This window comes from Carassius auratus, chromosome 12 (genome assembly GCF_003368295.1).
Source record: "Carassius auratus strain Wakin chromosome 12, ASM336829v1, whole genome shotgun sequence".
NCBI classification, from domain to species: Eukaryota; Metazoa; Chordata; class Actinopteri; order Cypriniformes; family Cyprinidae; genus Carassius; species Carassius auratus.
The window spans coordinates 3,201,230-3,215,684 of NC_039254.1; the positions used below are offsets into that span (position 1 = coordinate 3,201,230).

The 14,455-nt window shown below is 37.5% G+C and overlaps 1 protein-coding gene across 7 annotated transcripts in view; it reads right to left on the reverse strand.

The window, feature by feature from the left end:
- Positions 1-14,455, reverse strand: part of cacna1g (calcium channel, voltage-dependent, T type, alpha 1G subunit) — a 211,777-nt gene that overhangs the window by 66,682 nt on the left and 130,640 nt on the right. For 3 of the 7 annotated variants that reach the window (XM_026276278.1, XM_026276273.1, XM_026276276.1), the window contains exons 11-15: positions 10,138-10,289; positions 8,878-9,063; positions 8,647-8,761; positions 6,830-6,985; positions 2,855-2,920 (exon numbers count right to left, since the gene is read on the reverse strand). In XM_026276278.1, coding sequence (XP_026132063.1) covers positions 2,855-2,920; positions 6,830-6,985; positions 8,647-8,761; positions 8,878-9,063; positions 10,138-10,289 — 675 coding nt within the window. Of the gene's footprint in view, positions 1-953; positions 1,029-2,854; positions 2,921-6,829; positions 6,986-8,646; positions 8,762-8,877; positions 9,064-10,137; positions 10,290-14,455 lie in introns of all 7 variants that reach the window. The other 4 variants (XM_026276274.1, XM_026276275.1, XM_026276279.1 and 1 more) reach the window with 2 other exon arrangements.

The window sequence follows — 14,455 nt, forward strand, 5'->3', positions numbered from 1 at the left end:
CGGGTGAATATGTGTGGGTTTTTTCTCTCTCTCTCTGCTCACTGAAGGAGCAGCAGCAGTAGAGCAGGCACGTCCAATGAATCAAGAAGGAGAAATAAACACTGCTATTTTTATCAGAGGGCTCATCACATTGTTTGGCCTGTATCCTCCTCATCCCCAGTCTTGGGCTGGTCTTAAAATGGCTTCATGCCGAGAGTGTTTCAGTGTGGTCTAGCACAGAACTTCAACCCTGGGTGGTTTGTAAAAAAAGACATCACTGTCTGAGGACATGGATCACTCTCTCAGTTTGACCATTAGGGTCTATTTGTGGACTGAGTGTAATTTAAATCAAATATGAGCAAGATCATAAAGGATGAATCTTTTTCCTTATCATGTGGTTACAGGATGTCAAACTCATTCATCTTAGCATACATTTACCATAGTACTTTACACCACTAATGGTCAAAGAGGACACAGTGGAGACAATTCTGACAAACCTTGCACCTGCAAACAATGCATCCCATTGGCTTCACTAATTAACATCAAGCTAAATCAACTTTCTGAAAAAATAAAATAAAATCAATGCGTTAGTAATGGCTGTATAAATGGGTAAGTAAACAAAGCAAATTTGAGTTGCATTAAAGCCAGTGGGATCATTGCAACACTAGAGACACCACAATCGACAGCAATAGACTTGTCAATAAGGAATAACACAATATCTACATTATTAAGGCAACAAAAACAAAACTTGAAAGAGTTATGACACTGGGGTCGAGCTCTGTAAGTGAAGACAGGAGAGGGAGTCCTTGCCCCTTCTCACCAACAGTGAAGAGTAAAACAAAACACAGCTGTGATAGGTTGAACTAGCAGAAAGGCACTACAAAGCATCCTCGGAAACAGGCCACCACCGTCTGCTGGGCACCAGGTGCAGTTAGCGGTTAGCTTAGCATCAGCACCCTGTTACTGTTACTCACTGCATGCTCAGAAATGAGCACTGTGGATGATGTGTCTGGATTGGACTTGACTATTCTCACTCCCACATGGCCTTTCTGAACAAAGAGATGTAGTAGAAACGTTACAAAACTATAGTATTTGCTAAACAAGCTCCCTGACTGTTTGACCTGTAAGCACTAGCAAAAAGCCATTAGCTATTGTATTCTATAAAAAAATAAAAATGTAAAACCATTTAAAGCTTTATTAAAGCAATAGTTCACCCTCATGTTTTTAAAAAATTGTGAATTAAAATTTTATAGAATTTATTTTATTAAATAAAATATTATATTATGTATACAGTGAGATGAATAGCTGCAACTAGATTTCAAGAACTGAATCCATCAAGTTTATGAAAGAATCATTCAGTTTTGCAAAGTGAAGCAACTCAATCATTGAAAAGAAAGTCCGACTCAAAATAAATTGTTTGTTGACAAATCAAACAGATTTTTTTGAATTTAATCAATTGATTCATTGAACAGATTCGATTCAAAATAATGCTTTGTTTATAAACCAATTGAGACCAATTTTGTGAACTGAATCAAATGATTTATTGAAAATATTTGACTCAAATTAATGATTTGTACACATGCCAGATTTATAAATAAATAATTCAGACAAGTCTTTCCAAACTGAAAGATATAGAAAACATGACTCAAAATATAATGATTTGCTCACACATCAAACACACGTGTGAACAAATAATTAGAATCAGTTTTGTAAAGTGGATTTTTTTTTATGTTTTGGTGTACTTGGTGGAAAAATGGTGGTGATTTCATGAAAAAAAAAGCATGAATGTCAACCCCTAAATCTAATCCTCAGTGGATAGTAAACAGTAAAAAATGTATTCAAATTTGCTTCTAAGTTTTAAAATTCTCACATTCCCATGAGAGTTTGTTGTACTTTTCTGATTAATGACAAAGTTTTCAATGACTGATTAATTTAAGTCTGAAGTTTCCGAACGACTCCTTTAAGCTTGTTTGCCAGAACTGCTTTGGTCAGGTACAAAGTATGACAGAAAGTCTACTGGGGCTGTACTATCAATTAAGATGTTAAGGTTGCTGTGCAACTGCTGCTTAACAATCACAGATCTTAATTTGGGAATTCTACTGGGCTCGGCCAACCTTGCTGATAGAGAGATTTTAGGCATGTTTTGACAAGACGTGCTAACAGCCCCTGAGTAAAGACTATAGCAGAGAGGTTTATGTCATGTGATTGTCAAGGTGAAGTACTAGAAGGTGTAAGAGACAAGTTCAAACCCCATTGGTTCTCTCCATTTTATGGCCTTCCACTGCATGTGTCACCTAGCACAGCTGCATGAATGAAAACAAATACGGGATGGGATGTCCAAAAACCCCAAACAGACCGAGTCTCCTCAACAGGGTCAAGTGCTTCCACTTAGCTCTGGCTCACTGAATGGACTTTCTCAAATCGCTGAGCTACTGAACTCAGCGGAGGGCTATTTGAATAAAACTTGAAGTCTAGTTAAATAAAAACTGATGGTACCATGCAGAGCAACTCTACAAGATCAAATTAATTAAAGTAAAGCAGTATTAAGAGACATATCCTCATATTAAATGATTTTGAGATCTATTCAAAAGGACTTCCCAGTTGCCTTATTTGCTTTTGCACAGCAGTCTGTCTGGCTTTGTCTGATTTTGCTGAGACTTTCCATAAGCCCAAACACATCCTTTCAGCCAGATAAAATAAAGCATGAGGCTCTACAAGGTTTGTAGGCTGCCGCCAGGCACTGAGCAAGTGAACCTGAAGAAAACTTTGAGTCAAGTCTGCTTCTACAAGAAACAATAACAAGTGACACTGTCCACAAACACAGCGGTCCTCCTGGTTAGTCTCACTGGGTTACATCATGCGGAGAGCTACATACCCCTGAGTCTATAGGCAGCTGAATACAGCTCAGCTGGCCATGCAAATCTTCCCTCTTGGTTATTTCCTTAAGTGGATGAGTGTTAGGATTTTACCACACAGAGCGAAAAGGTAAGATAGAAGGGGGGAAAAAGCACAGAAAGTGTTAGAAAATGTACAAAGACACATGAGAAATAGGACTCCCACATTTCACCAAACTTTACTTCTGTTGAAATAAAAGCAATTTAGCATTTTGGGTGGAGTTTAGGCTGTTAGCATTCTCGGTGCAGTGATTTTGTGTAGTTGTTGCCCGTATTTAAAATCCTCCAACTGGAGGTATCAATACTTGGCTTTGTTATTCTCTGAAATTGATGAACTCTTATGTTTTTCTCTCCAGCTCCTCTGAGATGACGTGTATGGAATTTTTCACATTGTGAATCTGTCAGAGTAAATCAGCCAATTACCTCCAGCGAATGAATGCAATTGTCAAAAATATTCTACGCATATAAAATTAATGTTTTTCTTTTACTTCTACAAGCTATTTGAATTACAAAAAAAGATCAGACTCTGCTTTGGGCCAAATCACAACTTTCTTTGCTGCACAACCCATTTATTAAGCTCCGAAATTCTTGGAAAATTATGTTCAACAAGAATAACACCACATTTAGTCATTTTATTATTACTGCCTATGTAACAAAAACTTGAACATTTAATTTGGCCGCCCTTTCTTGGCATTCTAAGCATGTCATGCTACAACTTGTCACCATTTGTGCCTGATTTCATTTATATGGTTCTAGAATTATGCAAATAATTATATTTTATTATAATTATAAAAATAATTATTTTTAAATATTTAATGATAATATAATATAATATAATATAATATAATATAATATAATATAATATATAGCAATGTTCAAAAGTTTGGGGTCATTAAGAATTGTTTTTATACATATACTTTTATTTAGCAATGATGCATTAAGTTTATCAAAAGTTTTCAGACACTGAAGACTGAAAGTTCAGCTTTGCGGTCTCAGAATCTTTTTTTTTTTTTTTTTACTTGTATTGAAATGCAAAACAATAAAATTTTTTAGAATACTTCAAAATTTAACTGTTACAGTATTTGATCAAGCCTTGTGAAGGTGTCTGTGCAAAGATGGACACAAATACAGTAGTAAAAAAAAAAAATCCAGCTTTTAACCAATAAAGTCTACCATAACATGCTGACATGCTAGTCCAACCGAGACCACCTGCTTACAGCAGTGAGATTACATGAAGCTACTTGCTTCAGTGGACGGGACATTACGCTGCTGAAGGGACATGCATCCCAGCCCTTGATCTCTCTGCTTCACATGCGTCATTTAGCCACTGGTTTCCCCAGCAACCCTGACGCACTGAAAAGTTCGACCAACTAAAAATAAACACCATGTTTGCAGAAGACGACGTAAGGTTAAAATATTAAGCCAACAGTGTTCATCAGTTATAGGGGAGAGCGGGAGAACACAGTACCTTGGCATTCCCATTGGCATCAGATCAGTTGGGATGAGATTATGATATCTGATGCACTTAGCAAAGTTAAGGGCAGATAGGGGTCAGTTGAGTGTGGGCTATCCTCTTATTTAAGACTAGAGAGTTTATTTTGAAGGCTTTTGAGCAACATAATTTCCTCTAAGCTGCCATGATGCAGTATGAAAGCTATTTCTGTCTGGCAGGCAGGCACAGGAGAGGCACGCTCGTCTTTTAGAGAAGGGGGGAAAAAAAGAGCAAAGAACTGATCTCGGTCCAAATAATACTAAAACTCCAGAACTTTCCTATTATGCAAATTAATATGAATGAAAAACCGATTTTCAATTACGTGTTTTGTTGCTCTAATGAGGTGTTACAGAAACAGCACTTTATCATTTTTGATTCGTCTGTTCGTTATTCTAACAATGGTTTTGCTCTAGATACTTTTTTCAAATGCCAAAGAACAAGACTGCATGTGAAAAGTTTAATTTCAAAACTTAATCATACCTCATACCTTGAAAACAGAGTTAATCAAATCATAGATTTTATTTATTTTTTGTACCGTATACACACGCTAACTTGCGTGATTCGGTTTGCCTCTTTCCAAAGAGACAGTAATAAAACAACCCCTCCACCCAAAATGATACATAGGTATAACATTTATATTTTTGATCTATTTCGAGCCTAGCCATTTTTGTATGTGTGTCTGTCTTTCTGTCAGAAAAGAATGACTGCTATGCATTGGGAGATAAGTTGTCTCGTAAGATCATGGAAAAAGAAGGTGATAAAGAAAAAGAATGAAGGAAGGAGAATGAAAAGTTGTGTGGAGTAGGTACTATTATACACAGAACAAGAAACTCATCACTTCTAGATGAATAAAGAATAGGCCTACAACACAGTGTCCTAACAAGGCACAATGCGACAAAGCAACGAGCTTTCCAAGTGTCTGTCCTAACCAGCTTTGACAATAACACTATACTTTGTCAGCTGCTTCTGTAGTTTTGTGGTGCAAAGTCCCAATTCACTTCCTGTAACTCCGTGGCCATCTTGGAAACGCTCCCAGGCAGCTATTTTTGAAGTAAAACTGCCATCTATTTGAATGAGAAAGACATTTTTTTTTCAAGATGACGTATCAAGAACACATTTCAAATCAAAAATAAATCTGACAAAAACAGTATCATACATTATACATTTCATAGTTTTTTTAGCTCAATTATGTAAAAAAATAGGGCAATAGTCGTGTCAAAAATGACATACTCTACACTATGTTATGGCCACACCACAACTATATCGATAAAGACAGAAGAACAGATGGAAATTTTCCATCTAATATATGATAAAAGCGCCCACAGGTAATCAGAATCCATCTTTACAGAGATAGTTTAACCAAAAATGAAAATTCTGTCATTAATTACTCACCCTTATGTCATTCTAAACCCATAAAAACTTTGTTCATCTTTAGAACACAAATATTTCTGTTGAAATCCGAGAGCTTTCTGACCCTGCATAGACAGCAACATAACTGACATGTTCAAAGCCCAGAAAGGTAGTAAGAACATCATCCATGTGTCATCAGTGGTTCACCATTAATTTTATGAAGCTACAAGAATACAAAAATAACACATGTATTCATACATTTTTTCTGTTCCATGTCAGCCTTCAACGTGCATTCTCATGGTACTCTCATGAATGCATGTCTACTTACATTAAGAAATTGTTAAATAAAGTTTATTAATATATTCTAATAGCTTCATGAAATTACGGTTGAACCACTCATGTGACATGGAACCTTGAGCATGGTAGTTGTGTTGCCATCTAGGGTCAGAAAGCTCTTGGATTTCTTCAATAATATATCATTTTGGGCAAACTATCCCAGTACTTGTTTGGGTAAAACTTCTATTTGCCCTCATTGATGTGCTTTTATGCATCATGATGTTTCACATTCTTAACAGTTGCTACATTCAGAATAGCATATAACTTTTTTTCCCTTTCTGCCATAGTAGTATGCTAGTATTCTACTCCAAAAATCATCAAGTGTCTTGTATATATTGTGTTGTGCCGCGTAGCCTTGCCCTAAATCGCTCCTCACATACATTAAACATCAGAAAAGTTAGTTTTATTCGACAAACAGAAAACCTTAAAAAAATATGAGGTACGTGTTTTAAGTTTCACGCTCCTCAGCTGTGGAGTGGAGTGTGAGAAAGAAAGCAAACAGATTGAGTGTGATTTTTTTTTTGCGTCGAGTGGCATTTTCACTTTCAGCCTGGACAGAAAAATTGCTTTTCACTTGAATCTTGTCACGTCGTGCCTGTTTAGGACATAGTGTTAGAATAAGGGTACAGGAAAAAAGCTAGTGGAGAAAGAGAGAAGAAAGATATGGTGTTGGAATATGTGCTAGACTCTAAAGGACAAAAAAGTGAAGACAGACTGTGAAGTGAAGACAAAAAAATGAAGATGAAAATGTAGAGGCTAAGTTGGAGACTGGCTTTACCTCAGTTTGGAATCCTTCCACTAAGATAGCCACCAACAGGTTGAACAGGACATAGTTTCCAAAAGTCATGAGAGCGATGAAGTACAGAGCAGCCACAGGAGAGGTGGAGGCCATCCCATTATACAGTACCTTATTCCAGTCCTCCTGAGTCAAGATCTGATGTACAAGCAACAAATATAAATCAAACTGCCATTTATACTTGTTCATAATTTTGGGGTGGAAAAGAGTTTGTAATGTAAAAAAAAGAAAGAGTCTACATTTTTTTGATGCAACTAGAGTAAAAACAGTAGTATAAGGAAATATCACCACAAAATAATTGTTTATATATTACATTTTCTAATCTATTATTGTGCTGGCAAAACTGAAATTTCTGTTTGCTCATACTGAGCAATACTGTAAAATTATGCTTCATAAATCATGCTGATAAAATGCTAATATTTCAATGCTTTTGTAAAAAACTGAAAACTTTTTGTTTGGGATTTTTTGATGAATAGAAAGTTCATCAAGGAAACAGAATTTCAAATATAAATCATTTGTAACATTATAAATGAGTAACACTTTATAATAAGGTCCCTTTAGTTAACATTATTTCATTCATAAATAATTAATTAACAATGAGCTATACATTTATTACAGTATTTATTAATCTTTGTTGGTGGGGTATGTGTGTTTTTCAAAAACGCATTAGAAAACCGAGTTGGGCCGAGTACCAAAACAAACCTGTAGCCAATCAGCAGTAAGGGGCGTGTCTACTCAGTGCACAGGACAGACATTAGCCTAGCCAAGCAACGTCAGAAACATTGCAGATTAAAAACAAAAGAGTAAAACATCTGCGGAAAAAAAGATGGCTTACGATAAAGCATGAAGTAAGACCGGTCGAAATATCGCATTTTTTGCTTTCCAGCACTGGAGAGAACTCAAAGAGCAGGAAGGCCTGCGATCAGACGGGTGAGTAACATTGGTTTTGCTTTGTTTCACAGAACTAATATATGCTGGCTTTTGCTTGAATATGCTTACGTGTCATGTTCGCTTCTTTGATCATCTGCAATCGTATTGTCGTTCCCTTCAGCTATGATAAAGACACATTCATTTCCACACCTTATAAGCCTGGAGCATCTAAACCTCCTCTATTGCCTGTTTCAAGCGTCAGCTCCCAAAGTGTATCCGAAAAGTAAGATAATATGCAGCAGATAATAGTACAGCAGATTCCGCCATAATCGTTGCCTAGGTTGCTTATGTAAAGTATGTGTGGGGCAGAGCTATCAAAATAGGGGCGAGTTCCTTCTGGGGTAGGGGCGTGTTAGTTTTGGTGATTTGAAATAACTTACCCCACCTTTAACATTTCTTATTAGTTCATGTTAGCTCAGGTTCATTAAAGACGATTAACAGATACAACTTTTTGTTTGAGTATTATATTAGAAAATGCTGAAATTTGTATTATATTAATATATAAATTTTATATATGATTAATAAATGGTTTAGAAGTTTGTAAGTTCATGTCAAATAATCTAGTTATGTTACAAATTACAAATTCAAATTGTAATGTTTTTTTTTACAATTTATTGTTGCAGACTTGCTAAATAAAAGCATTAATTTCTTTTTTTTTTAAATGAAAAGAAAAATCTTGCTGACCCCAAACGTTTGAATATCAGTGTACATTTGCATGAAACATGCCTCATTTGAGCATCTGTTAGCAATTGGGATCAAAAAACATGTGCGTTTTGTGCTGAGCACTTATGTACAGATCACTCAAGATGGATGTTAAGATGCCTGATTGAAATTCCAGCTTGTGTACATGTATCATGTAGGAATCTTGCCTGAAAAACTGTAACAATGGCCCACAGCAACGAGTCAAAGTTCTTGCGGTCAGGAACTGTGTCTCCATCTCTCTCAGAACCAAATTTACATCCAAACAGGTGCATTCCTAGAATACTGTAAAAAATAAATAAAAATAAAATAAAATATAACACACACAACTGTTAAAATGTAAAATAAATGGACTGAATAAACAGTACACTAAAACGGCACAAAATGATATCTAATCTTGCCTGAAAATAAATATGAAAAGCATAAGCAGCATGCAGAAGGTGGCAACATTGTCCATGGTCTTCATCAGGACCACCAGCTGCCTCTGCAGGGCCGGCATAAAACGGACAAGCTTCAACACCCGCATGAGCCTGAAGGTCCTCAGCACCGATAAACCTCCTCCCTGCTGACCAACAATCTCCCAGACGCTGTCAAAACATATAAACACACACATCTGACTATATGACAGAATGCACAAGGAGGACAATACGAAAACAAACCCCAGCTACCATAGTTACCCTTTCATTCCTAAGGGAGAAATGTAACAGAGTGGGTTATTTCTCACAAGAAAAACATTCGAAAATGTTTTGGTGTGGTTTGTTGCATTTCAAACAAAGCAAAAAATCTCACCAGCCAATTGAATAAAAGAAGCGAAAATAAAACTGCTGTGAACGCAAGCAATTCTGCAACAAGATGATTAGAGACAACTTTGGAATCTCACAGCAAATAACGACAGCAAATAAGTGATACATTTAATTAGAAAAATTATTTTAAATTGTAGTAATGTTACACATTTTGTCTTTTTCCAACGAATAACTGCAGCTTAATTTTGAGCCGTTTCAAATATTTAAAAAAATCTTGATCCAAAACCTGTTTAACTATTTTTTTTTTACTTTTTTTTTGTGCATTGCAACATACTATTTTTATAACTTAATGATAATACTTTATTATTTTTGTATTTTATAATTATTTGAATATATATTTGAATATCTTTATCTTGTTACATACATTTAATTCATTTAAATAGAATCCATCTATCCATCCATCCATCCATCCATCCATCTATCGCTTGCTTGCTTGCTTAAAGTAAATGTATTTGAAGAAAAACAATTTCTTGATTTTCTATCTTAAGAAATCTTGTTTTCTCACCCACGATAAACCACGCCCACAAAACAGATCTGTTGGTGACTGTATTTATGCAACACACGGAGCACAAATAAATGCAAAAACCCACCATAGCGTTGCACAATGCCAAATCTTTCGCTTGTTCAGATGTCTTAGTAAATGCAAATTCATGTCAATTGTGAATGGATGGGCGTAAAATTGCAGCACTCATCATGACAGCTGACAGTCATCAGACTGAACAGGCAACAGATGTCCCATCACTCAGTAATGGCTGCATTCTGTCTGGTTGTCACTGTTGTGATATAACACACTGCCAGTGTGCATCTTCAGAAATGAAGATGAACATCAATAAACAGTGAGCAGAAGAGCACACGTACCTGATTACCACAATAATGCCGTCAAAGATGTTGTAAGGGTTCTTGATGTAGCCGAAAGGGCCATAAACCAGCAGTTTCAGGAGCATCTCCAGTGCAAACAAACTGGTGAAGACAATATTACTGATTTCCAGAGCGTTCGTCAACTCATCAGGCTGAAAAACAAAGAGAGAGAAGATAAAATTAAGACTTATCACATAGATGCCATTGTGGCATGTCAGTACCGTTTTACGAAGGACACAAATCTTTTCATTAAAACATTTTTAAACAAATGCAGTCACTGAAACATTAATAATAATAATAATAATAATAATAATAATAATAATAATAATAATAATAATAATAATAATAATAATAATGATAATAATAATAATAAATAACAGAACACTATTCTGTGGGAGCTGTGCAGCTGTCACGCTTCTGTGCCTGAAAGAACACGGAGCCGAGAATTATCGAAAGAGTCTTTATTAATCCAACACAGGGGTAAATCCAACATGGAGAACAGGAGGAAGACGCGTAGATAACTTGTAGATCCGACCACACTGAACTGAAAGGACACGGCTTATAAAGGCAGGATGATTGGGACAACACAGGTGCTAGGAATGAAACAATTAACAAGGGACATGGAACACATGGAGGGAAAACACAACCTAATGAGTCCAGAGAGGAGACAGGAGGAACCTGGAGCAGGAGGAGCCAAGGCGGACCCAGGCCACAGCAATGGCCATGGAGGAGGAATGGCCGCCGACTCCAGGGGGGTGACCAATGGCGGCAGAGAATGTGGAGGAGGAGTTCAATGCGGAGACAGAAAGCCAATGAGCCAGGGGGATGCCAAGGACCTGGGGGGCCAGGGTGGAGCCGAGGGCTCTGGTGACCCAGGTGGAGACGGAGATCCATAGATTTGCAGTAGAGCCAGAGCGACTGAGGACCAAGGTGGAGCTGGCAGGAGGAAAGAGCAGGAAGGAGGAGTCCGGGCTCCAGAGGCTGGAGGCAGAGGTGAGGAAGACTCTGACCACGGCAACGCTGGAGGATGGCAGTCCGACGGGGCTCGCACAGCATAGATGGTAGGCTGAGGGCGATCAGAGGGGCTGCCAGGTGACAGCGGTGGAGGAGGCAGGAACAGGTGGGCATTTTGGAGGAGCGAACACTGAAGGGCACATTCTAGGAGCAGGAACTGGAGGACACATTCTCCAGCTCCACTCCTTGCTTACACCATCTGTGGCTCTCTCCCTTGCTGTGGGACGTAGTCGCTAGCTCTCACAACCTGGTCTGATGGGTTGGGCTTTGGCTCTCCGTCATCGGTGGGCTAAGGCTTAAGCTCTGTACTGTAGGTGGTGGAAGATTGTGGGCAGGGTTCTGGGTCGGGAGTAGCACTGGCGATCAGTCCCTGGGAACAGGTGGGGAACGAAGATCCATTTCTCACCAGTGTCCACTCCACAAAGGCGGCAAAATTTGCTTGGGGACCATCCTCAGACAACGGCACTCTGTACGCCAGGGGTGCCCAACCCTGCTCCTGGCGATCGACTGTCCTGCAAAGTTTAGCTCCAATCCTAATCAAACACACCTGAGGCAACTTATTAAGGTCTTCAGGCTCACTTAAAAATTAAAGGCAGGTGTGTTTGATTAGGGTTGGAGCCAAACTTTGCAGGACAGTCGATCGCCAGGAACAGGGTTGGGCTCCCCTGCTGTACGCAGTGTTCACATCGTCCAGGTAGATGGTGAGGCGTGCCATGACCCAGAACAGTCTAGTGTGTGCCCCGATCGAATTCTCCCCCTGCTCCAGCAGGAAGAGGAGGTATTCCAGGCAAAGGAGGGGATCCATACAGCACAACGGAAAGAAAAAGGACTAAGGAAAAAATACTGAAAACAAATGAAGGGGAGACAAATGGAATTTAAAGTGTATACAGGTCAGGTGTTCTGTCACACTACTGTGGCGGAAGGAACAAGGAGCCGAGAAAAATCAAAAGAGACTTTATTAATCCAACACAGGCGTAAATCCAACATGGAGAACAGGAGGAAGACACACATATATAACTTGTAAACCCAACCACACTGAACTAAAAGGACATGGCTAATAAAGGCAGAATGATTGGGACAACACAGGTGCTAGGAATTAAGCAATTAACATGGGACATGGAACATATGGAGGGAAAACACAACCTAATGAGTCAAGGGGCATGACAGCAGCTAAATATGTTTTTGTTGTTGTTGTTGTTTGTTTGTTTGTTGTTTTGAATATGAAGGTCAAATAAAACTGGTCTTATTTTACCTTGCCTTTATTTTTTTTATTTGGGACATCACATCTGTTGCAGGGTAGTAATGAAATAATTTTGCATGCTCTTGTACACACACACACACAAAACACATTTTATAAGATAAATTAACTTAAAAAGCAACACAGCACAATATATTACATATCCAATATATTATATACTTGTTGTACTAGATAGCATTTTAATTTATCTTTTTTGACTAAGTATAAATAAATAAAAAATATTATTAAATATAAAATTAATATAAAATAACTCCTTAAAACAAGTGTAATGAATAATTAAAACAGTATATACTATATATATATATATATATATATATATATATATATATATATATATATATATATATATATATATATATATATATATATATATATATATATATATATATATATATATATATATATATACATATATATATATATATATATATATATATATATATATACACTATTATATATCCTTATATAACTTTTCCAGAGGTTGTCTAAATTCATGTACCTGTATAGATCCCCAAAATAGACTACAGAACTACAGTAAAGTGTTACTCTTCTTGGCCTGCATGATTATTTGATAAACCATCTCAGTCGAGAAGTTACATAAAAAAAATAAAAATAAAATAAAGAGCTAAAAACTTATGAATCTGCTCAACTCCAATGGGCCCAGGACATATTTTGTCCCCATTTAATTAAACAGAACAAAGACTCATATGCACTTTCATGGCCTCATATTTCCTAATAGCTTGCGGTGCAGACTGTGCTAGATAAACTAACGTGGGGATTAACTTTCGACATCATAAACACCAAGTTTCTCATTGTGCTTCTCTTTCATCAGAGCGCATTGTCTCGAATGACTGCAGACTGAACTTAAACTCACATACAGGTGAACTACAAAGAAAGAACCGCAGATTCCCTGGTGTAATTGATGTTGATGATAGTTTGGTATGCAGAGAGAGAGAGTTTCTTTCTTTCTTTTTTTTATGAGGCATGGGTGAATTGAAGGAGAGACATATGGACCGGTTCATATTTCGCTTCAGTTTTTTCGATTGTAAAAATGAGACTGGGCAAGAGACCCAGCACGCATAACACATTCTTGAAACATCACGGCTAGCTGGGTTTAATGAACAGAGTCTTAAACGCCTGAAAACAAAACACAACATCCCCAAGCACGCAACTATTTTCCTATGAAAACTAACAGTGATTTTAAGAGACGTTTAGACAGGTCGCTGAACTTCAGAGTTTTAAATAATGACAAAAACTAGGTAATTCTTTTACCGAGATGATTGTTTCCGCAAAGTAATGAGGAAAAAACACAATTACATCTTGTGCATGAAATGAAAAATAACATCTATATTAGCTAATAGAATTAAATGTAATCTAATCAGATTGAGAAGTGGTCCATGGAGCACGATGATGAAGTGTGGGGCTATTTGCGGCTGTCGAGGTGTCTCACAGTGGTGGGGAAGAAAGCCAGCCAGGTTTTTTTTTTTTTTTTTCGCGGTTTTTGGATCGGAGCAGCCCAGGTTTGGGCACTGTCTACCCAGCAGGAGCTTGCACTTGGCCTCTTCACAGGGTGAGGCCCTTCGCTTCAAATCAGGACCACTTGTGGGAAGAGTACACCACACACAAATCTATGCAGGAGTGATTTTTCTCGGAACGGCAAGGCTGAAGACTAATGGTGAACTCTGCAAGCATGCTTTGAAAAAGTTTTTACATCACGAATCATTTCCAGTTAGAGGTTTATATGCCTGGAACATGTAAAAAAAAAAAAAAAAAAAACTCTATATTAATGCAAGCCTGCTATGGGTTATTTTACTTAAAGTGGTCACAAATACTACGCAATGTCCTGGCATCCAGACAGGGTTCTGAACTTCAGACACTTCTTCAGATGAACTGCTTTTAAAGGGCTATATCTCACCAGCTGCGCTCTGCTATCAGCTGCTGCTCATTCCAGCACATAGCAAACCCAAGATCAGAGTCCTTTTATCTAATTATACACTCCTATAAACAAATAACTGTTCCATGAGTGTATATATACAGTGCAGTCCA